Source organism: Lutjanus erythropterus, chromosome 10 (assembly GCF_056507025.1).
Source record: "Lutjanus erythropterus isolate fLutEry1 chromosome 10, fLutEry1.hap2, whole genome shotgun sequence".
Lineage (NCBI taxonomy): Eukaryota > Metazoa > Chordata > Actinopteri > Lutjaniformes > Lutjanidae > Lutjanus > Lutjanus erythropterus.
In genome coordinates, this window is record NC_139326.1 from 31,409,465 (window position 1) to 31,432,380 (window position 22,916).

General features: G+C 39.7%; 2 protein-coding genes and 1 long non-coding RNA gene across 3 annotated transcripts; 1 reads left to right on the top strand and 2 right to left on the bottom strand.

The window, feature by feature from the left end:
- The first annotated feature begins 434 nt into the window (after positions 1–434).
- Positions 435–22,471, top strand: nol6 (nucleolar protein 6 (RNA-associated)). The gene is made up of 26 exons (XM_084729043.1): positions 435–576; positions 942–1,148; positions 1,245–1,361; positions 1,467–1,646; positions 2,288–2,456; positions 2,765–2,899; positions 3,081–3,244; positions 3,362–3,482; positions 3,646–3,704; positions 3,790–3,891; positions 3,968–4,083; positions 4,267–4,444; positions 4,643–4,765; positions 6,648–6,796; positions 11,539–11,614; positions 12,728–12,868; positions 13,342–13,459; positions 13,748–13,902; positions 14,043–14,206; positions 15,692–15,844; positions 15,969–16,066; positions 16,236–16,360; positions 20,307–20,396; positions 20,493–20,693; positions 21,925–22,026; positions 22,158–22,471. Exons 1-26 carry the CDS (start codon positions 538–540, stop codon positions 22,305–22,307), a joined length of 3,432 nt encoding a protein of 1,143 aa, XP_084585169.1. The 5' UTR covers positions 435–537; the 3' UTR covers positions 22,308–22,471.
- Positions 8,339–11,585, bottom strand: LOC146320692 (zinc finger BED domain-containing protein 4-like). Its single transcript, XM_084729042.1, has 2 exons — positions 9,789–11,585; positions 8,339–8,887 (listed from the first exon to the last, which is right to left on the bottom strand). The coding sequence occupies exons 1-2, from the start codon at positions 11,295–11,297 to the stop codon at positions 8,339–8,341; spliced, it is 2,058 nt and encodes a 685-aa protein (XP_084585168.1). The 5' UTR covers positions 11,298–11,585.
- LOC146320693 (uncharacterized) lies at positions 16,593–19,730 on the bottom strand. The gene is made up of 3 exons (XR_014771509.1): positions 19,450–19,730; positions 16,814–16,897; positions 16,593–16,647 (listed from the first exon to the last, which is right to left on the bottom strand). It is a non-coding gene; the product is annotated as an uncharacterized LOC146320693 (long non-coding RNA).
- Positions 22,472–22,916: the final 445 nt, after the last annotated feature.

Below are 22,916 nucleotides of genomic sequence, written 5' to 3' on the forward strand. Positions count from 1 at the left end.
TAACTACAACATTTATTTAGTTGAAACGAAATAAACAGCCCTGTAAACTAAACTGAATCAAAAACAAAAATTTAAATAGAATAAAAATAAAAAGTAATGAGAACATAAAACTATCAGATTTAGAACCAGAAATATTTATTGATCCCTGGGAGGAAATTGTTCACGTTACAGATGCTCCCATTCAAGTATAGAAAACTATACTGCATGGAGCAATCAGAAGAAATTCTTAAACTAAGTTAGTGAAAGTGTCTGGTTATTATATTTACATGAATGAATAGATCCCGTCCATAGCCAATCACACGCACCATATGGGAGACTGCTCGTGCAACCTATCTTGCTAACGCCGACAGGAAGTTCGACAAGCAGCGAGCCAATCACCATTCACCCCTTCTACATGTACACCAATCAGGGAGCTGTTTTGCTTGGTAGCATGGTTGACTAACCCGTTGCACATGTGAGAGCGCAATGAAGGGAAAGCAGTGCTGATCAAAACTTTGGAAATATCAGAGTTATCATCATCCAGAAAGAAGAGAAGACATGAAGAAGAAGCAGACAGCTACAGAGGAGCCAGCAGAGGTGAGACTGGCGACACTTATCTTGATTTTATTTCGCTGTTTGGTAGCTTAACACACGGAACTGTTAAACGGGTACTGGTTGCATGCTTTGCTTACAATTTTGCTGCTCATCACTAGAAACTAAAGTATAACAAATCGGAGCGAATAACATCGCAGTTTCAGTTAGGCTAGTGTTTTTTATCATACCCTGATGATTCTGATTTACTTAGTAATATCAGAATTTACTTTATTGGTCAAGTTCATGTACATTTACAGTGCATTTCATTGCTTTCCATGTACTTACGCAGTAATAGTGGTACTTATAGTAATACTGCAGTAATATAAGTTAAAAGTTGAGCTGCTACAAATGTTGTTTTTATTTTACAGATGATTCCCTCTCATAACGAGGAGGAGGAAGATGAGGCTCCCACAAAAGCCAAAAGGAGTAAACCTGAGGAGTGTGGAGGGGAGGAGGTGGTCTATCACCCGGTGAAGCTGTCCCGCAGTGATCTCTACAGACCTCCTTCAGCTGAGGAGTTGAACCAGCTGAAGGAGGCAGAGAGCCTGTTTCACTGCAGCCTGCTCAAAATGCAGGTGAGTCCTCTGACTTCCTGACTTTATCCCATGGTGTGATCAACCACGCAAGCTTTTACACACTCTTCATTAATGTCTATAATCTGTCAATAACAGATGGAGGAGCTGCTGAAAGAGGTCGTCCTGAGTGAGCGCAGGAAAAAGCAAATAGATGCCTTCATTCAGACAGTCACCGAGCTGCTCCAGACTGTGCCAGAGTCACCAGAGGTGGAGGTATGTAGGAATTAACAATAAGAAAAGCTGAATGCATTTGGCTCTCTACAGATTCACACGTGGACACCTGTAACCACGTTTGACTCAATTTCTCTCCGTGTTCAGATCAGTGACCTGTCATGGCTGTCAGGTGCAGTTAAGGTCCCGTTCCTCCTGGTGCCCAAAACAACAAAGGGGAAGTTCCACATGGCACCTCCAGCTTCTGTTGATCTGATCGGCAGCTACCCTCTGGGAACCTGCACCAAACCACGCATCATGGTGGACCTGGTTGTCACGATCCCAGCTGTAAGTCACCAGCCCCTTTTTAATATAAAAAAAAAATCTTTTTTTTTTTTTTTTTACAGTTTTTAATGTATATATGTATATGTATAAAGAGATATTTAAGAGCCACAGTCCTTTTGGGCTGTATCAGCCCTTAGGAAAACGTTCAGTACTCCATCTTCACTTCCAGGAAAATATGTCCATGAAATGCTTTAACACATCTGTACACATGGACACCTATATTTACCTGTATAGCCACATGTATACAACCTACATGCCTTCTGCTTCGGTCTGTCATCAGTTTCGTGTTCAACTTTCTTATGTATGCCGGTGTCACACTCTATTAAATATGTAGCTATATACATCAAAATGAATGGAGCTCTATTTCTATTGTTCCCATCAGGAAGGTCATACAAGGTCTGCTGACTTTGGGGTGAAAAATTTGATAGATATATTTCAAATGTGGTAAAAAATTGTCAAGTTTAAGTCTTGAATACCATGCTTAATGTTTTGTGGATGCCATTTGTCCTTTTTTTATTTCATTACATCACTTAAGGAAATGAGAACAGTGTGTTAGTGTCATGTACTGAATGAACAATGACAATACAGACATTAGATTATAAGTGACATCAGTGGCTTCTGTCTGCTCGTGTTTCTGTTATTAGGATGTCCTCCACCCAAAAGATGTTGTGAACCAGAGGTATCCGAGGAAAAGGGCTCTCTACCTGGCAGGTCTGGCCCAGCATCTCACATCCTCCTCTGACATTGGAACCATGCGTTATTCCTGTCTCCATGGGAACAGACTCCGGCCCGTCCTGCTGCTGACCCCTCCAGGTATTTAACTTTCATTTTACAGCATATTCTACCACACAAGCTGCATTTCCGTGTAGTAGTAGTATCTGATATCTGATAGTTTGTTTGGCATCACCTCTGTAGAGATTCCAAGTGAGCTGAGCTGATACCAAATGGTGACATGAAAACACTGCAGACCACTGATTGGTTGCACAGCACGGGACATTCTGTATAAACCCAGTACAAGAGCATTGTATTTGGCTGTATGGATTTTACCATCAATTTGTTTTCTTTGCATGAGCTTGTTAAACTGTACTATACTAGAAGTGTTGTGATGTCCCATCTTTCAGGTAAAGACTCTTCCAGCTTCACTGTACGTGTTCATGCCTGTCCGCCTCCTGGATTCTTCAAGCCCAGCCGTTTCCACCCCCAGAGGAATAATATCCGGACAGAGTGGTACACCGGATTGGAGAGCTCTGTGTTGGGTAAGATCGTTCATTTACACTGCTACTTCTTCAAGCATTATCCATTGTGATTATCTTATATCAATTATCACTTTTGATCACTTCTCAGATAACGATATCATCAGGACCATGCTTTTTTCCAGCAACAATTCAATTCAAATATCACTGTCATAAATACCTTTTTCTTGTTTGTATGTTATAGAGAGCAGTGAACCTCCCACTCCACATTACAACAGCTCTCTTCTGGGGGATTTACTTCCCAGGGCTCACCTCCAGTTTCTCTCTGCTGTGAGCTCCCAGTGCTCAGCGTTTGCTGATGGGGTGGCTTTGCTCAAAGTCTGGCTCCGTCAAAGACAGCTTGACCAGGTAGGAGGCTCGCACAGGCTCTGTTACTTGTCGCACAGAAGCTTACTGCCTTCTTTTTACATTGTATGTATTGATCTGGCACCGTTTATCTCACTTCACCTCTATATTGGTCTCTAGGGCACTGGTTGTTTTAATGGCTTCCTGGCTTCAATGCTTGTGGCTTATCTGCTGACGACTCACAGAATCAGTAACACCATGACGGCCTATCAGCTGCTTCGAAACACCTTGAACTTCCTGGGTAAAATCTTCAAAACTACCAAATCAAAACCACAGTTTAGTGGAATATATGGATAACATGATCCATTCTATGATAATGTGGTGGTTGTACTTTAATGAATTAAAGTAATTTGCTTATTCATGTTTTGAATATCCTGCAACTTACCTCTCGTTCGCACTCACAGCTTCTACAGACCTGACAGTGAATGGAATAAGCCTCGCCAGAGATCCTGACTCTACAGCTGTGAGTGGTCAAACTCAAATTTATAACCTCTTAAATTAATCATCATTGTCTCGTCTCACTTGTTGTTTTCTTTTTTTCCCTGCAGCCATCTCTGGCAGATTTCCACGATGCTTTCCAGGTCGTGTTTGTCGACCCTTCAGGACATCTCAACATGTGTGCTGACATGACGGCTTGTACCTACAAACAGGTAAATGCTGTTCAAACAAGATGCATTTTTTTTAATGTAAGCAACAGGTTTCGACAGTTTTCTAATTTTTTCACAGCTGCAGCATGAGGCGTCCGTGTCGATGCAGTTCTGGGACGACCCGACGGTGGACGGGTTCCACAGCCTTCTCATGACCCCTAAACCCATGATAAGGACAAGCGACCACGTGTTCCAGTATGTCTGTGTTTATCAGCTAACACAACAAAAACTAATTGCACCTAGTCTTGCTGTTATGTACTATGTTAGCAGCTTAGCTTTAGCTTACGTCACAAGAGTTAGTTTTCATTTTGGAGCAGAACTCGCCCATCCTTATCCTGTCAGCTTTTCTAATTTGTGCTCTTCATCTCTCACTCTTAGATTATGTGAGCTGGTGAAGCTTCAGTCCAGCTGTAAGAAACTGAATCTCCTCAGCGAGCTGATGGACCACAGTGGAAATTATGTCCACACTGTGCTCCCTTGGATTCTGTCCCTGCTACAGCGAGGACTGGGTGAAAGGATCCAACTCCTCACCCACTCCCTCTCACCTGACCCAGAGGTGGGAAGAATTTACATTCAGTCCTCCATTAATTCACCCAAACCACTGTTACCCATACTATCACTATAACAGTATGGTTTTGACTCAAACAAGTTTTAATAAGAGATTATTCAAAAATAAACACTCTTGTAATTCATGTTTATAATCTTTAAGTCACTTATCATTTATTGAACTCACTTGACTTTTGCTTAATTACAGTGGTCTGTGGAGAGTGAAGCCCCAAAACACAAAGCCCAACCTCCTCTTTCCTTCGGTTTGGTATTAAGGCCCGAGCTGGCAGCCTCCGTCCTGGAGAGAGGACCACCTGCAGACAGCCCCAAGGTAACTTCACCTGTCTCTCCTCTCTATGCACGTGTGTAGTATTTTATTTCTTATTTTTCCAATTGAGGTTTGGATACATGGTCATTTTACTTTATTCTTTATAAGTGCAACATCAAATGTGCTGCAAAGATGGAGCATTAGTGTATATTATTGTCTACTCAATGCAACCATGTAGTTACTGTACACAGTAATGGAAGAAGTATTCTGAAGTAATAATACAACAATCTAAAAGTACTCAATTACAAGTAAAAGTGTTGCATTTAAAATTTTACTTGAGTGAAAGAACATAAGTATTATCAGCAAAATGCACTACTTGTTTTGCAAAAGATGGCCCAAATATTATTGTAATATGACATTATTAAATTTTTAACACTGATGTATCAATGCATAAGCATTATTTTACTGTTGTAGCTGCCGAAGTTTTAACAACAATATAGTATAGAAATTAAGGTACTTTAGTCCAGTGGTTCCCAGTGTGGGGTCAGGCCCCTCCAGTGATCACAGGTTACACTAAGAAGAAAAAAAGCAAGGTATGGGGCCTCAAATAGACACTTAGCAAAAATATTGGTAAGCACTGGTTTAATCTTTAAGTTATCAAAGCTTTCAAAATCTTTATCTGGAAAGTAGCTAGTATACTATAGCTGACAGATTAATGTAGAGGAGTAAAAGTACGATATTTGCCTGTGAAATGAAATGTAGTTGAGTAGAAGTAAAGCAACATGAAATGGAAATACTGAAGTAAAGTACCTCAAAATTGTACTAAAGTGTAGTGCATGAGTAAATGTACTTAGTTACATTTCACCACTGATCATACAATGTATTTGGCTACTGAAGAATTGAGTTTACTTTTTGAATAGTAGTATTCTAAGCAACAATGCAATGACTTTATGGACACAGCTCACTTTTATTTCTGACCTGTCTCATATTTCAACTTTTAAAAAGCCTGTCTTGTAGGAGCAAAAAAGACAAACCCATCACATAACAGTGTAGAGTTTGTACTTGTTTTTTACATGTTTTGTTTTGTAGTTCTTTATCACTGTGGTGGAAAGTAACGATGTACATTTACTCGTGTACTGTACTTAAGTACAAATTTGAGGTACTTTTCTTGAGTATTTCCAGTTTAAACAGTTATATATTTCTACTCCACTACATTTTTTTTACTCTACTTCATTTCTCTGACAGCTTGAGTTACCAGTTACCTCTCAGATTTTCGACACCCTTCCTGTCCAGAGAAAACCATGTATCTCCAAATGTGGTGATTTTGAATGTTTCTGATGAATTAAGAATAAAGATCAAGTGTTCTTTGAGAAAGTTCTCCTACATCTCTTCTTCTACTTCTCCTGCTACTACTAGATAAACAATTCAACACCATCTTGGATCAGCTAGAACATGCTGATGCAGCTAGAACTGTTGCCTGAGCTGATGAAGAGTTGACTTTTTGGAGATTTGTGGTTCTCACAGGACAGCTGCAAATATGTGGTGATCTTACAGAATGCGATTTATTGCTGTAGATTAAACTACCCAACAGTATATAAAGTAGTTAAGAGCTCAATCCTAAACAGCTAACAGCAGTAAAATGCAACATACACATTAATGCAGCAGTAATATTAATTATGTTTAATTATAGTTAAACACAAACAAGGACCAGTTTGCTGCACATTGAGTACTTCTACTCATCATACATTGATAATACTTAATTTTTTTTACTTAAGTTTTTAATGAAGGTCTTTTACTTGTAATGGAGTATTTTCACAGTGTGGTATTAGTACTTTTACCTAAGTAAAGGTTCTGAATACTTTTTCCACCAATGCTTTATCATGTATGTGTTACTATGCTTGTGCAATAAGACATTGTTAATAACAGCGGCGTTCTTCTGCCACAGGCGGCTGAGTTTCGTCAGCTGTGGGGTTCTCGCTCTGAGCTGCGTCGCTTCCAGGACGGTGCCATCACTGAGGCCGTGCTGTGGGAGGGAAAGAGCACGTTCCAAAAACAGCTGGTCCCCAGACAGATTATCACACACCTGCTACAGCTGTATGTATTTTATCTTGACATGGCATACAGATGAACACAACAGACATCACATTAATACTGGTAATACACAGAGTGCTTAGTTTGGTCAGTGAGTTTCTAGCTGGTAATACAAATATTCAGCATGCTATCATGGTAAGAATGAAGCAAAAATGTTCTGTTTCTTCATTTTTTTTTCTTCATGGTTCTTATCTTGATTTGTAGACTATTGTAAATCTATTGAAATTAGATGTGCTGATAACCATAATGTACAAAACTTAATGCTTGTGTTAAAGTAAACGAGGCATATAAAAGCAGCCTCCACCAGACGATTGTCTGTTTGATCTTTAATGCCAAGGATTTGTAGTTACCACGTTTACTGAGATATATTGCTGACATAATTATACAGCTGGCCCACCGCCACCTGTTTCAAGCCAGTCAGCCAACAAATCAAGTGAGGTGATGAGAAAAATCTCTGTGCCCGGCTGCAGAAACCTTAGGTTTTAAACTCAAGTTCGTCCCTTAAGCAAAAAGTTTCCCTAAGCTAAGTGATTCAAATCTGGAGCGTTGCATAAAGCCTTAGGTTGCTGAAGTGTTGAGACTAGAGCTTTTACAGCAGTTACTGTCATTGTGCAGCATATGTGCACTTCAGTTGATAGCTAAACATAAGAAAGAGAGAGTTATGGTAACATTTGACCAGCTAGCTACAAAGTTGTATCAAATCTAGACTCTAAAAAACTGCACATCACTCATAGCTTCCAGTATTTTTCCCAGTCCTGAAAACACATGTAAGGGACTGTCAGGGGTCCCTTTAAAATTTCTTCGAGGAAAATGGTCACTAAGCAACACATAAGGGAATACTTAAAAAGCGTTGGACAATTACTTAGAAATTAAAGGGTTTTCCCTTACAACATCCTAAGGAAATCCTTATGGTGTTTTTAAGCCACTCATTTTTTCCTAGGGCTGGGTATTGTTCAAAAAATTTCCATGCTGGTCTTGATACCTTGGTTTTGATACCCAATCTTGAACAATACTTTGATACAAATCCATTTTGACAAGAGGGAATTACATACACACTAGGCTACATTTACTCACTTTAAAGTAAGAACCTGGTGGTTAAAAAAAACAATGATCCCTGTCTCTGGGTATTATATAGTGTTTTTCCTGCCTGCTTCTACAGTGTCTAACATTAGAAGGCCAATCACCAGCATTATTAAATCTTGGTACAAGCATGTTCCATGCTGAATGGCTCACTGACACTAATTTTTTTCCAAAATCATCCTTGGATTTTAGTTTAAGGGAACCGTTAGCCTAAATGGTTTTATGCAACCGGGCACTGGGTTTTAATGTTGGGAGCTACATGTATGTATTGTTAAGTATGTTAAGTGACCTCAGTTCAGCTCACAGCTAACAGTGAGGGAAAACTTTTTGTTGACCAAAAAAAAAAATAGTTTGTAGCAGTATTAGCACCAACAAATACAACATATCAACAGTGGGAGAGCATCTCCTGTCTTAAAAGTCTCCACCTACATCTCCATCATGTAGGTTCGTTCGTTCGTAGGTACATTATGCATTTCTGTTTACAAATATCATCATGTCAACATGCTCTGGGCTCAGTCTTGTACGCATCGTAGCAAATGTTTGTCCAGCCTCTGACAATAAAGAGGGCAGTGATACCCCAGGCACACACAGATAGTGTCTCGCCAGAGTAGCCAGTTTTGGGAATCTCGGTCCATTTACCCTCCACCAGTCAAGAGGGTTTATGTCCAACGAGGGAGCGATGTCTCTCAGGTAGTAATCTACCTGAGCCTCAGAGTCTGTGGCATAGGAGGAGCTGTAGTTGTCTCCCAGGAGCAGCATCATGGTGTTTTTGGTGTCACTTCTCATTTGTGAGGACATCGCCACCTGGCTGATATCAGGTGTGATCAGGGTCTCCTGCTGTTCATCCTTCGGATCCACATTAGCATGTTTCACATCTGATTTTGAAACCAGTTCATGCAATTTCACCTTCGCAGCTAGTCGACCTGTTGGCGTCAGGAAGCTGAGATGTTTGTGACGAGGGTCCAGCATCGAGGCGATCAGAGCTGGTTTGGAGGCGAGGTCATTAGAGTCAACCTACAAACAGTGCAATGAACAACATTAATAAATTATTGCATAAGGGGATATAGATTGTTTATTTATCAGCATCAGTTTTGTTGTTTGTCACCATTTATTCTGCTTAGATAATTGCAAAATCTATTTGAGTCAAAGGAAAAAAGATAATAGTCAGCATTAGTTTTAGAGCCCAACCAATAAAGGATTCTGGGGTCCAATACTGATATTAGGGAGTAAAAAACATTCCAATATCAATAAATTGGTTGATGTTTTATATAAAATTTGGTTATCAAACACTTGTGACAAAGATGTATAATGGAGGCAGGATATTTTATGGTTTAACATTAAAATCATTTGTTCAAAATGGCATCAAGGCAGTGAAACAGTAAACTTTCACTGGTATTTTTAATCATTATTATATATTAGGCCTGCAACTAATGATTATTTTCTTTGTCAAATCTATTGATTATTTTTCTAAATTACTTGATTAGTTGTGTTTGGTCTATAAACTCAGTCAGAAAACTGTAAAAAATGTCTATCGGTGTTTCCCAAAGCCTAAGATGACATCCTTAAATGTCTTGTTTTGTCCACAACCCAAAGATATTCAGTTCACTGTCATAGAGAAGTAAAGAAACCAGAAAATATTCTCATTTAAGAGATCATTTTCACTTTTTCCCTAAAAAATTTACTCAAACGGATTATCAAAATATTTGCCAATTAATTTAATAACAAATCTTGTTATCAGTTATGATTTAAATGCTGGCTATCAATCTGAAACAATAAAAACAATCTGCAATATTTTCTGTTTAAAAAAAGATAAATAAAAATCAGACAAGGTATACACAGATACAGATATAGACAGCTGTGTTTAAGCCAATAACGGATGATGACATTGGTCTGGCTTGATTTAGTTTATGCTTACCTCCATGTGATTTCTAAGTGACTTCTGAACTTTCAGCTTGAACTCAGAGACTTGTTCAACGTCATTCTCTTTTGGCACGAGGTGGGTCTGGATGAGGCTGAACGTGATTGGGTAGATGTTTGAAATGGACACCTCTGTATCTGCAGATATAACCGTTGTTGCCCATTTGAGTGTTGCCAGCACAGGTGTGAAATTCTCAATTATTTGCCAGCAGTCATCTTCAATTTCCAAGATCTGGGCTTCCTGTCTGTTAGTGATGGTGCGATCAGAGAGGACAGCTTTAATCGCCCACCTTTGCTCAAGTAGCCGCTCAAACATATCACAGATTGTGTCCCATCTGGATTTGCTCGACTGGATGAGCTTGTGCTGTGGCAGGCACATCTGAACCTGCTTCTGCTCCAAAGCCTCGCTCGCCAACAAGTTCTGATTGAAGTGCTTCACTAGCTTCCCTGCGGCAACAATGATGCGGAGTAGATCCTCACTCAGCCCATCGCTGACTGCGAGCTGCAGTGTGGTGGCAAAACAGGTGGCATAGTCCCAGGTGACATGGGCACAGGCACTGGCTGACAGGATCTCCTGTCTGTTGTTATGAACACATGCAGTCACTTTCCCAGAAAGCCCCCAGGTCCTTACAGTGTTCAGAAGCCTCTCTGTGACACTGTCTGCAGCAGTGTGGCTGTCTGATGATAGTTTGAATGTCTGCAGAACAGCTGACCTCCCCTGCCAGTCTTCTGTTATGAATGAACAGGACACTGTGATGTACCTCTGAAATGGCAGCGCTGTCCAGAAATCTGCAGTGAGAGCCACTTTCTCCACCTTACCTAGCTGTATTACAAGTTCCTCTACCTTCTCATGATAATGCCCTTCAATAAGGCGTGTAATATCTCCAGCAGATGGCATTTTATAATTATGCACAGTGTATGCAAGTAGCTCACGAAAGCCATCCCCACTGACCATGCTGATGGGAAGCATGTCCTTCTCTATCATCCTGGAGATGAGTTCAGTCACCTCTGCATGTGTTGCCAGTGTCACCCCATCATTAGGCATAGTGTCTGGGTGTTTGTTTTTTATGTGGTACATCATGCTGGTGGTGCTGCTCCTGTATTTCAGCTTTGTATCACACATGGTGCAGTGAACCTCATCGTCCACTTTGATGAAAATGTCCCACACAGAGCTCCTCTTCAGTCGCTTCCTCTCTCCTCCATAGTCTCGCTCAGGGGGAAGGGGGACGTTGCTCAGGTTAATGTTGGGTGACATGATAGCGACTTGCATGATGTCTGAATTAGCGGTGCTCTCGTCCTCGATGCACTGAACGGTGCAGATCACCGGCTTCTCGTCCTCGTCCTGCGCGGTGGTGGACGGATGGTGCCTGCTCATGTGGTTCATCATGGAGCTGGTAGCTCCGCCGCAGTACTTAAGCCGAGCGTCACATTTCATGCAGCGGACGAAGTTGCCCAGTTGTTCAAAGCAGTCCCACACGGAGCTTCTTCTCCTGCCCACACGCTTCATGTTCTGTGCAGCTGCCAAACGTCTGCTGGGGCCTAATTATTTTTTTTACGTTAGCAAGCTAGCTAATGTTAGCAGCGACTGCCATCGTGAAAAATGGGTCTTTGGGGGCAATAAAAGACCAGTTGTGACCGGTTTCACTTCGACATATGCCCTAACAGAAACTGAAAGTGAGGTGAGTGTAGGAATGGTTTTGCTGAGGCCTCGTTTTTAAAAGTAAAATAATATATTTATTATCCACCAGACATGCAGATATCCCCGAATCCTGTGTGCGATATGTGGGGGCGATGGTGGATGACGTCATTAAAACGGGAAGTGAGGTAAAAGCAAAATCATTACGATTGAAGTTTGTTTTTGTTTTAATAGACATAAAATTCAAAATAAAATCATTTCCATCCATTGATAACAAATATTGGAATATTGCTGTTTTGTGTGTAATGAATATTATTGATTGTTTAAATATAAAGAAAAATGTTTAGGCCAGGCATAAGAAGAAACTTTTTTAATTTTTGCATCTCGAAAATAAAGTCAAAATGTATTATAATAATTACAATATTCAATATTAGTGCCAGGCATAAGAAAAAAAAAGATAATTAAATAAATCAAATTGCAAATTTTGCATTTTGATAATATCTTATTGTTGGGAATAAAGTCAACAGGCCAAAAATCCAAAAGAAATACTATTTCAGCTTTATTCTCAACATGCTAATGCAACCTTATTTTCAAAATAATGACTTTTCTCAGATTTTCAACTTTATTCTCAAAACTGGCCCTGCAAAATTAATCAAAAAATAATTGAAATTGCAATATGTGCAAATCAGTGTGCAGTATTCAAATCAAAGAAGCTGCATTTTTTGATAAAGGTAAAATGTGTGTCAAAACAGCAATGAAGCAGAGATGTCCTGGCCTACAGATCTTGTCCCCAGATGTTTGACAGACCCCAACAAATCACCATCACAATTACATTTTTTTAAGTAAAATTGAAAATTGTGATGCAACAATGATCATTCCCACTAATTATATCACAATCACAATTTCAGTCATAATAATCGGAAAGTAACATTTTTTTTTTACCGTATCATGCAGCACTAATTGTAACTTTAAAGTGTATTGTCTGAAATGACATCAGGGCAATGAAAAGGTATCCTCAGTGAAAGTGGAAAAATGACCAGTTCCCTGAATTACAAATCATCTGAATCTATTTTTCCTTTTCTTATGCCTGGCACTAATACTGAAAGTTCAACTGAATTCTGAATATTTCAAGTTTCTTGAAATTGCATAAAAAAGAAAGAAAAGTATCTCCCTCCCCTCTTTCTTTCTTTAATGGCCTAATACTCCATCGTAGTGTTGGTGTTGCTGTTCGTCACTTAATAAATATATTCTATGATAATCTGTATGTACACCATGTGTTTGACATGTAATATCCTCTTCAGGTGCCGAGCACTGGAGAGGAGGAGAGTTTACTGGTGGTTCAGTCCTATGATGACCTGAGTAGAAAACTGTGGAGGCTGGAAGGTCTTCCTCTCTCCATCACATCCGTGCAAGGAGCTCACCCTGCACTCAGATACACACAGGTAAAGGCTCTGAAGCCAGTTTTATTTATATAGCAACACTGAGGTACAAGGCAATTCTAACTGCTTTACATGAGCTTTAAAAGAACATTAAAATTGCATTTAAAAGACCATAAAAATAAAAAGCTAAAACAAACAGTTATAGATTAATTTAACAAGTAGATATGTATCTACTTTATTGGAAAGCTGCAGTAAACTATAATGTTTTAAGCTCTAATTTAAATTAGCTGACAGTGTCATTAGACCTCAAATATTCAGGAAGCTTGTTCCACAGATTGGAAGCATAGCAACTGCAACTACAATTACAATTTTAAGCGGTCATAAAATATAAGTAATTTTGCATAATTTGTAACACCACCATAATGCAACTCCAGCTCAATGAGCTTTTGTTAATTTACTATAGATGAGGTAAGTGTTAATTGTAAATTGTGATTTTTAGCTTTATGATTGTTTTAACATTCTGATGCCCCTTGCAGGTCTTTCCCCCTCTGCCGCTGAAGCTGGACTTTTCCTTCTTCGACAGGGAAAAGCTTTTAAGATCACTGGTGCCAAAGGAAAGCAAACCCTGCCCTGCTTATATCACCCCTATCACAGGTTAGTGTGTTTCATAAAAGTTTACACTGGTGTAATCCATTGAACTACACCTAGACTTGAGTCATTTCTGCACTGTCTGCCAGAGAAAATGTTTTTTAAATGTTCACTCTCACTGAAATCTCACTTAATATCCCTTCTCCTTGCGTGGCTACACGTGTATTCCCTGTAATTTCTTTCTTTCTTTTTTTACAATCTGCATTGAGGCAGAATTGCTGAAGTTGAGTCACAATTTGTGTATTCAGAGCAGCCTCTTAACCACAGACACTTGGTTCTACAAACTTTTTGCAGTGATCTGTCACATGGAGGGGAGTGGAAAGTGGCCTCACGATAGCCTCGCCATCCAACATGTTCGAGCTGCTTTCCACATCCGCCTGGGAGAGTTACTGAAGAAACAGCATAATTATACGTGCAGGCCCTGTCCCACACACCTGGATGTCTGGAAGGTATATTTTTGAGCTTGTGTAAATGTTGCACATGTCTATGATAACAAGAGCATTTTTTTGTTGGCATTTTTTTTTTAAATCACAGCTCACAATATTCTGTGTATTTATGCTGTTTTGTTTCCCTCTGTTTCTGCATCCAGGACGGTTTGGTGTTCCGCATCCAGGTGGCATACCATCGTGAACCTCAGGTGCTGAGGGAGAGCGTGAATGCTGAGGGGATGCTGGTAGTCAGGGACAACGAGGAGGCTCAGGCTCTGGAGATGGCCACCATTCACAAGCCTCTGCTGACCAGCACGCTGCATGGGTAAAATTAACAGTAACACGAAGTTGTGTGAGAAATCAGGGTTATAGGGGTCCTGTTGGTTCCCTCAGTCTTGTCCAACCCCCTGTTATAAACATTAAAGGGAAAGTTTGGACTGTTTGAAGAGAGGTTGTATGAGGTACTTATTCACAGTCAGTTTATTGCCTAAAGTAGATGGAGGTCAGCAATCCCCCACTTTGGCGAAGCAGACCAGAGCACCAGCAAACAAATAAACAAGAGTTGTTGACAGTTACAGGATGTCCGAGATGAGTGAAGGTGAAACAAGTTCTGTTATGTTGCATTTTGAGTTAGATATCTTGCCAGGTAAAGTATTCCTAGGCCATATAAGTTATTCAGCCAGGCCTTTTGTTCCTAAACCCATCCAATGTAGACATTGTCGGAAATTTGGACACAGCTCACTTGTGTGTATCATAATGAAGCCTAGGGCCAAGGGAAGGATACGCCACGAAGAATGAGCTAAGAAACAAAGATTGATGAAGAAAAAGAGAACAAATTAGGTCAGAGGTATGATGAATGTGCTGCTAAGACATAAAGGAAATCGGACAGGATAGAAATTGTTGTTGATGCTGCACAAAAGTTTTTGGATGTTGTGGGAATTACTGGAAAGGAAGTGCAGGGGATGTTAAGAGAGACTTTCAGGCCTCTCAGAGCCTAGATTGAGTGGGTTAGTTTATTATCTTTTCTTTCTTTGTTTGTAAAGTTTGTTTAGATAGGAGTACTGAGTGCTTTTCAACCCAGTAGGAAACCATAATACAACTTTTTGGATACAAACCACATTTAAAATCCAGGAGATCAAGAAAATGGTTTCTCTGCTTAACCTTGCTGGCAAACATCCTTTGTTGTTTGGAACTACCAGACCAATAAGCCAAACTCCGGTCTCTTTTGCTCAACCAAACTCCACTGACAAAATCAGCTATTTTACCTCACAGGACATGGGAGTTGTGGTCTCGCACTGCTTCAGTTTGTTAGTTTGTTCGTGTTATTGTATGACTTTGGTGTTTTAAAAGGTTGGCTCAGATTCACTGAAGTCACACAATAAAAAAATTAACTCACTCAAGGCAGCGGAAGACCAGCAACTCCGGTGTTCTGCGAGGTAAAATTGCTGTTTTTTTTAAGGAGCCTTGTTGCTTTGGAAAGAGCGATATTTGGCTTTATGTAACAGTGGTTTCCCATCGGAAGAGACTGTCAAATGGAAAGGTAAAGTGGCGAAAATATTCTAAAAATAATAATAGTAATATTGCTTAGCTTCCATGCTGGTACTCCTCTCTGCTTTTGTAAAGTAGGGCATGCCCACTGACATCTACTGAAGGTAATACACCTCTTATTGATGAGTACATTTGTGGTTGTTTTCACTTTCTTCAACTTTTTTCCTTCCTCTCTGTCACCCTATTTTCTGTCTTCCCTGTTTCTTCATTATTTTCCCTACACGCACCACTCCCTCACCTTTTTACTCCATCTTGTTGGTAGGCTCCAGCAGCAGCACCCATGTTTCGGGGCCGTGTGTCGCCTGGCTAAACGCTGGCTGGGGGCTCAGCTCCTCAGTGAAGACATAACAGAGGACACGGCAGACCTGCTGGTGGCGTCGCTTTTCCTGCAGCCTGCGCCCTTTACTCCTCCTGGGTAACTACCGCCGCGACCTTTCAATGATCAATCCACCTCCTCGGTCGCGTTTGTGCATGTGAATTTTTTTTCCACTTGCCTTTGTTCGTTCAGTAGGTCATGTGAATGAATTTCTCTTCCTCAGCTCTCCTCAGGTCGGCTTCCTTCGCTTCCTTCATCTGCTCTCCTCCTTTGACTGGAGGAACAACCCGCTGGTAGTCAACCTCAACAACCAGCTCTCAGGCAAGCACTCTCAGTCACAAACACACCCCTCTTGTCCCTCTGTGTCACACAAACAAATCCCCTCTGACCTCTTTTTATATACACATCCGACACACTTTAACATCCTGCTCATGTGCATCTGTGTTTGGACGCCAAGTTAAATTGTTGTTGTCCACTCTGTCACGTGTAGCTGCCGAATACACGGGTATCAAGAATGACTTCATGGCCTCAAGGGAGTCTCTGCCTGTCATGTTTATAGCTACGCCTAAAGACAGAAAGATGTCGATGTGGACCAAGAGAGCACCTAATGTACAGGTCAGTGGACACACAAATACAAAAACACAACTTGCAAAACAACACGTTTAATAGATTAGCATTCAGTATTAAAAAATATTAAATATTACAGTTGGTCAGTAAACAAGAAAAAAACATGGAATATTTGAGAACTATCTTATCAATTATTTCAGTAAAAATTAGTCTTTTATCTGACAGGATCACAAACAACGGTGTAGAAAAGAGTTGCACGTTCTCGGTGGAGAGCAGTCGCATAGTTTCCCGATCCTGGAGCCTTTCCTTACTGCACACTGGTCTCCTGGATCACACTGAAAACATACAAAACCAAATTAAAGTAAGATATTGATTTATGATTGACCTTTCAGTGAGGTGAATGGTAAATGTCATAACATACATATTGCTCTAAACAGATGGACCAGAGTGATTTTAGAAATTGAGATAATTCGAGATGGACTGAGTTGTTGTGTTACATACCACAGGCAGATATCCATGCTTTTTTCTTAGAGCTGGAAATTGATTGTTCTGAAGTCTTTCCAAAACTTCATGTAAATCATTGATCTGGAAATGCAGAATTTAATAAACATTAAGATACCACTGTGATATTGAATAGTAAACAACATTCTGAAAAATGTCCTTATAATTATATCAACAACCGTTAAAACTTCCTGAAAGCACCACTTAAGTTTTTGGGAGACCATCAGGTGTAGCTCACCAGTTGCTTTTCATTGGCGTCCTCTGTCGTAGTGAAATAAGGTAAATTTTTAGCTTTGTATTCCTCTGTTTGGACGTGACCGTAGCTGTAAACCAGTCCAGTGGCACACAGTAGTGTACAGAAGAGGTGCACACACCAACTCTCCATGGTGCGTAGTTTGACCCAGATAAGTTTCCTGTGCTGGCCTTCACTCCCCCAGCAAGTCCAACATTAACTCTGAGCCTCTCCCAGCATCCTGCTTTATAACGGTGGCAGAGAGCAGGAACTTTGTGCTCTGTGACGTTCTCACAGAGACGTCATCGAGGGCTAGGGCTAGGGATCCTTTCCTTTTTTAATCAATTCAGGTTTCACTGTTTGTTTTTTTAACTACTTCCACAAAGTAAATTTTTATTTTCCCCTGGAAAAAAATTATTTTAATGGCAAGGAAGACTTTGTCTGGGATCTGGGATTGCAGCGTCTATAAAATGTCAGGAAATAGTGAAAATTGTCCCCAAGTCCAAGGTCAATCTTTTAATGTCTTCTTTGTCAGTCCAAAGCCCAAAGATATTCAGTTTAATGTGATCGTAAAGGGAGAAAAGCAGGAAATCGCTATATATGGGAGGCTTAAAACCATATTTTCTACTGTTGTTGCATGAAAACTGACTTTAACCATTAATTAATCAATTATCAAAATAGTTTAATAGTTCACTTCATTAAAATTATTTTGGTATGTTAATGTTTTTGCAACTTACCCCGGGTAAGTGGGCAAGCCATATTGTTGAGCCCTACAGTTTGTTTTTTGGTCCATAAAATATTAGAAAATGGTGAAAAATGTTGATCACACCTTCCCAAAGCCTAAAATGACATTCTAAAATGTCTTGTTTCATCCACAACCCAAATATACTCAGTTTAATGTTGAACAAAGAAAAATATTTTTAAATAAAAATACAATTTTAATAAAATAAAAGTTAGGTAATTAATTTAACAGTCAGTTGATCACTGCAGCTCTTCTACCTTTTCATTTTACTTTATCTGGTTGCTTAACTGGAGTGCATATATCAGTCTCTATACCAGGAAAAGTGTTTCAGAAAAAATAGCTGAAGTGATTTAATGATCCTGCTTCAGTCTGTTGTTGTCGCAGTGCCTCTGAATGACCACTAGGGAGCAGGTTGTGCTGGCGTGACTGACTGAACAGAATGAATATGTTTCTCCTTGAACAACCAAGATGCTTCATATCAACAAAATTCCCACACGACCATATGACCTCAGAAATGTTAATTGTATTTTGCACAAAATCTGAGTTATAATTATTGTATATAAATTATTTTTTGATTTGCCAGATAAATGGGCATGGGTTTTAATTTGGTTCATATGTCAAATTATAGTCCAAAAACAAAACAAGCATTGTACTCAGAGGAGAGAGCATCCATCGTTGGCTCAAAACACTGAAATTAGTGACTTTGAGGAGATTCTTTGAGTAGACAGAAAGTCACAGTACCATTTTACAATAAGAACACCCTTTTTCTAATTAGGTCAGTTTATTAGGTTAACACACTTTATAAAGTATTAATAAACACTTATAAACAAGTTAAAACACAGTTTTCATATGTTGACCTTGACTCACTGTTTGGAAAAATCCACTTACTGCCTGCTGCTAATTAATCGTACTAATGAGTTAATGAGTTACTAACATTTATAACGTATATAATCACCATTAATGGTTTAATACCATTTATAACTGTAAAAGGGAGCCTTATTGTAAAGTGTGAAACGGCACATGTTGAAAATGTCAAAATAAACAATATTGGCAATGTGTTAGTGTATGATTCCAGTAACTTAATATTTAATTTGACTTGACAAATAACGCTTCATGTCTGTTGAATATTTTTAGTAACAAATATCTGATGAAGCTGATGGGTATAAAAATGAGATCTGAAACTTGAACAGTACAGATAAATGTGGGATCAACGACAGGTCACTGTTGCTCTTTTTATCTAATGTGTTGTAACAGCTTATTAATGACTCATGAAATTGTTACAACCTGATTATAAAACATTTATAAAAAACCTTTGACAAGAACTGCAGAGGGTCTTAAAAGGACACGTCACCCTAAAATCAAAACACATATTTTTCCTCTTACCTGTGGAGGTATTTACTCATCTAGATTGTTTTGGTGTTAGTGTTCGTTACTTACTGAAGCTTTTAATGGAAAGGGGTGCTTTTATTTCAAGAGCAGCCTAACAAATGCACCCTTAAAGTAAAATATTAATTTTCTGTGTTATCAGATTTTAACTGGACCAGATATGGTCCCATTGTGTTTTCCAGCTAATAAAAGTGGTAGTTATCAGCCATCTGCAGGCATCTGCTTGCCAAAATATTTGAACTTATTATTTCACTATTTACATTCCTTAAAATTCACCAGAATGCAGGAAACAAAGTCTATGAAACTTGTTTTTTCTGGAGGAGGATCCCCAGGTTGGTTTTGAAACCTGCCCCATTTTTGAAGCCTCAAGGTTGGCAAGGGTGGTGGTGATACAGTAGGCTGGGTTTAGTCTGGAAAAAGAAAAGAGTTTGCACATGAAACTGCTCACAACAAAGTCTGTGGATTATCTTGAGTGACAGGGTCAGGATTTCTGGAAATGTAGGAGGATTTCTGTTCAAATGTATTTTTTGGCACACAAGACAAGTGCTATTTAGTCCCATTATCAGCCGTAGAGATGTCTGATGTTGTGCAATGTTGTATAATTGTACATGTGTCAATAAAATTGAACTTACCTTCACCTTACCTTTATAGCTGTTGTGTAGTCGAGTGCCATTGAGGAAGAGGAATAAAACACAATGGACTATGTGGTCGCCAGAACACTCACTTGCCTCTTCAAGTCATAATTGCAGACATATTACCCTGCATGACCGGTGTTTCGATCCAGCTGTGTATCTAATAACCCTTTGTACTGATGCAAAAAACATAAGGGTGTGCTTTCATCAGACAGCGAGAAACAAATAGGCGGCTCCCTGTAAAACACTTTGAACAATTGCCGGATATCGCTCCATATAATGTTACTTATATCGTTATTGCCTTTTCGGGAGTGTTGGTCATATTTTCTGTGTTCTAGCAAATTGGTTTTATAAGCCTGCAGTGATCAAAGGCTGCAAAACCAGAACACTGGTCTATATGACTTATATGACCTATCAGGATGTTTTAAGTGGAAACACTTCAGACTGTCCAAAGGTAACGTGTTTAACCTTTAACGTTATGTTTTCATTGTGTTTGTTCAGATGTTGCAGCGTGTGGTGATGCTGGCAGCCGAAAGTCTTAAGGTCCTGGAACATCAGCTGATGGACGGCAGCCAAGTACAAGATGTCAGGGTTGGTAAAAGCTCCCACTTACTCACCACTCCATTATCTTCATAAATAGTCTGAATGACTTATGATTTAATATTTCTGATTTACGTGTCTGTGTAGGTGGTCATGCGCCCTCCGATGGACGCCTACGATGTGTTGATTCACATGAACCCAAAGCAGGTTCCCCTGCTCAGCCAGGCTGTAGACCCTCCCAGTGTGACCTTCAGCAGGGGAGTCATGGATGGCAGCGTCTGTCAGACTGGAGGGCCCCTGCCCGTCATCGACTACAACCCCGTGTCCCTGTACCTGGCAGAGCTCAGGGTGAGTCTTGTCTGTTAGGGATGTTAAAAGGAAGGTGTGGTGTTAATAACGCCCTGTTGACACAGGATCTGAGGAAAGCTGTACAGCAGGATTTACGCATGCAGGTTGCAGCTTGGCTGGTATATTCGACGTCCAGCAGCTTCCTGGCAATAAAGATTAAGAGAGAGAAGATGAGAAGATAAATTCCCAGTTAAATATAGGCTGGACGTACATTGTTCCCAGAGCAACAACATCCAGGCCTGATCTCTACATTTCCTAGAAACAGTATGGACATTTCTCTGAACTTTATGACCTCACCTTCTCCATACACTCTTGTGCATATTGTTTAATATGTTTAGAGGGATAGTTTGTTTTATGTGGGGTTGTATGAGGTACTTATTCGGTGGGTGGCACACACTGGTTTGGAGAAGCAGCGGCAGCAAAATAAAATAATGTCAGTTAAAATGTTCGCTGTATTTAGAATCTTTTCACCACTATACCTCACCATCAGACAGCATTTTCCAACAGTGAACTGTTACATAAGCCAAAGAGACCAGACTCCTTTGGAAAAAATTAGTAATTTAACCTTACAGAACAATGGAGTTCTTGGTCTGTCGCTTTAGCTGGTATTGTGTGACTTCAGTGAATCTGAACTAACCTTTTTAAAATGTCAAAGTTCCACAGTAATGCAGACAAATTAACAGATCAAGGAAGCGATAGACCAGCAATTCCAGTGTTCTTTGAAGTATAATGACTGATTTCACCAGTGGACTCTGAATGGTCGAGAGAGAGCGATAGAGAGCGGCTCACATATTCATACATTCATTCTCAGATTTCCAGTTAGAAAATGTTGTGTTTGAATTGTTTCACTTCCTACACTGATACTCCCACTCCTTCAAAATAAGGGTGTGTTTACCGCCATCGACTGTAATACACTGTAATACACTGAATATTGATAAGCCCCTCATACAATCCCACTTCAAATAATCTGCACTATCCCTTTAATGTAGCTCCACTAGAAACAATGCTAACATTTCACTTTAAGGATGTTTCTCACCAAGGCTCTTGACTTGTTATTAAGCAGCATTTGCAGTTTAAGAATATAAGACCACTAGCTCAGTCTTTCTTTCTGTAACTCTCTGTCTTCTATTACTGCAGCAAAAGATGAAAATGTTGTTTTTAATCGGCTTCACATTTGGCCTGGAGTACTGAAACAAAAATTGATTTGAACTTTTACCTAAAATACTTTCAGGAGGCTTTCGGACACCTCGCCCTCTTCTTCTGTGATCCCTATGGTGGAACAGTGATTGCAGTTTTATGGAAGCCAAAAGTCTTCATCACAATGCCCTTTAAGGTAAGGCTTAAGTCTAACTCATAGTATTAATATTAATAACAGCTCTCTTTATTTAGCATGTGTCTCCTTCACGTCCTTCCTTTAATCTAACTCACATGTCAACATGTCATGTTCTTCATCCGTCATCACAGACGTCGCAGGTGTCTGCTCGGAGTGTGGAGGTGACCGGAGAGGAAGCAAACACTGTTCCCAATGTCAGCGCGATACTGGAGGACTTCAGGATCATGGGACAGGGTTTGGTCAAATCAGTGGAAGCCAGGACTGAAAAATGGTCATTTTGAACAACACAGGTCTGCACACATTTGTCAAAAGAGAACAGTGGAAACATGAATTAATTTTCTTCTGAACAATATTATCTGTTAATAATGTTGCAGTTAAAGACCAACTACATGTTTGTTTTGGTGAAGCTGTGTCATGTCTAATAAATGCATATCTACTCTTTTGATTTCATATTTCATTATTTTTCCTGACTACTTATTCAGTCCATAAGACAAAATAAGACAAGCCTTTATTTTCCAGAGGGGAAATCCTGTTGTTGCAACATCAGGACGCAAATAAGTAAAGACAGACAGAGAGAGAAAAACAATAAATAAAAGGTGCAGACAGCTAAAATAAGAACAGAACTAAAGTTAAAAACTATACAAGAGCAATTACACACAAGGTGAAGTGACATCGTGATTTAAAGCAAGTCTAGTGTAAATATACATACATACATACATACATACTGTATATACATAGGGCTGATAGTAGTGCTTGTATCCCCTTACATTACTTCAATGCTGTCTTTTAATATGGATCCTTGTCGAACACATTTAATTGTGTGGATTATGATGCAGGTGCCATCTGTCTGCTGAGCTTGGCAAATCCACTTTTTCTCATTGTGCACCTGT

Bases quoted from the DNA above. Each gene is read 5' to 3' on its own strand.
- nol6 (XM_084729043.1), top strand. From the start codon at position 538: ATGAAGAAGAAGCAGACAGCTACAGAGGAGCCAGCAGAG. The intron at 4,445-4,642 runs GTGGGAAGAATT...GCTTAATTACAG, and splicing joins CCCTCTCACCTGACCCAGAG to TGGTCTGTGGAGAGTGAAGC. The intron at 4,766-6,647 runs GTAACTTCACCT...CTTCTGCCACAG, and splicing joins CACCTGCAGACAGCCCCAAG to GCGGCTGAGTTTCGTCAGCT.
- LOC146320692 (XM_084729042.1), bottom strand. From the start codon at position 11,297: ATGAAGCGTGTGGGCAGGAGAAGAAGCTCCGTGTGGGACTGCTTTGAA. The intron at 8,888-9,788 runs GTAAGCATAAAC...CACTGTTTGTAG, and splicing joins CACTTAGAAATCACATGGAG to GTTGACTCTAATGACCTCGC.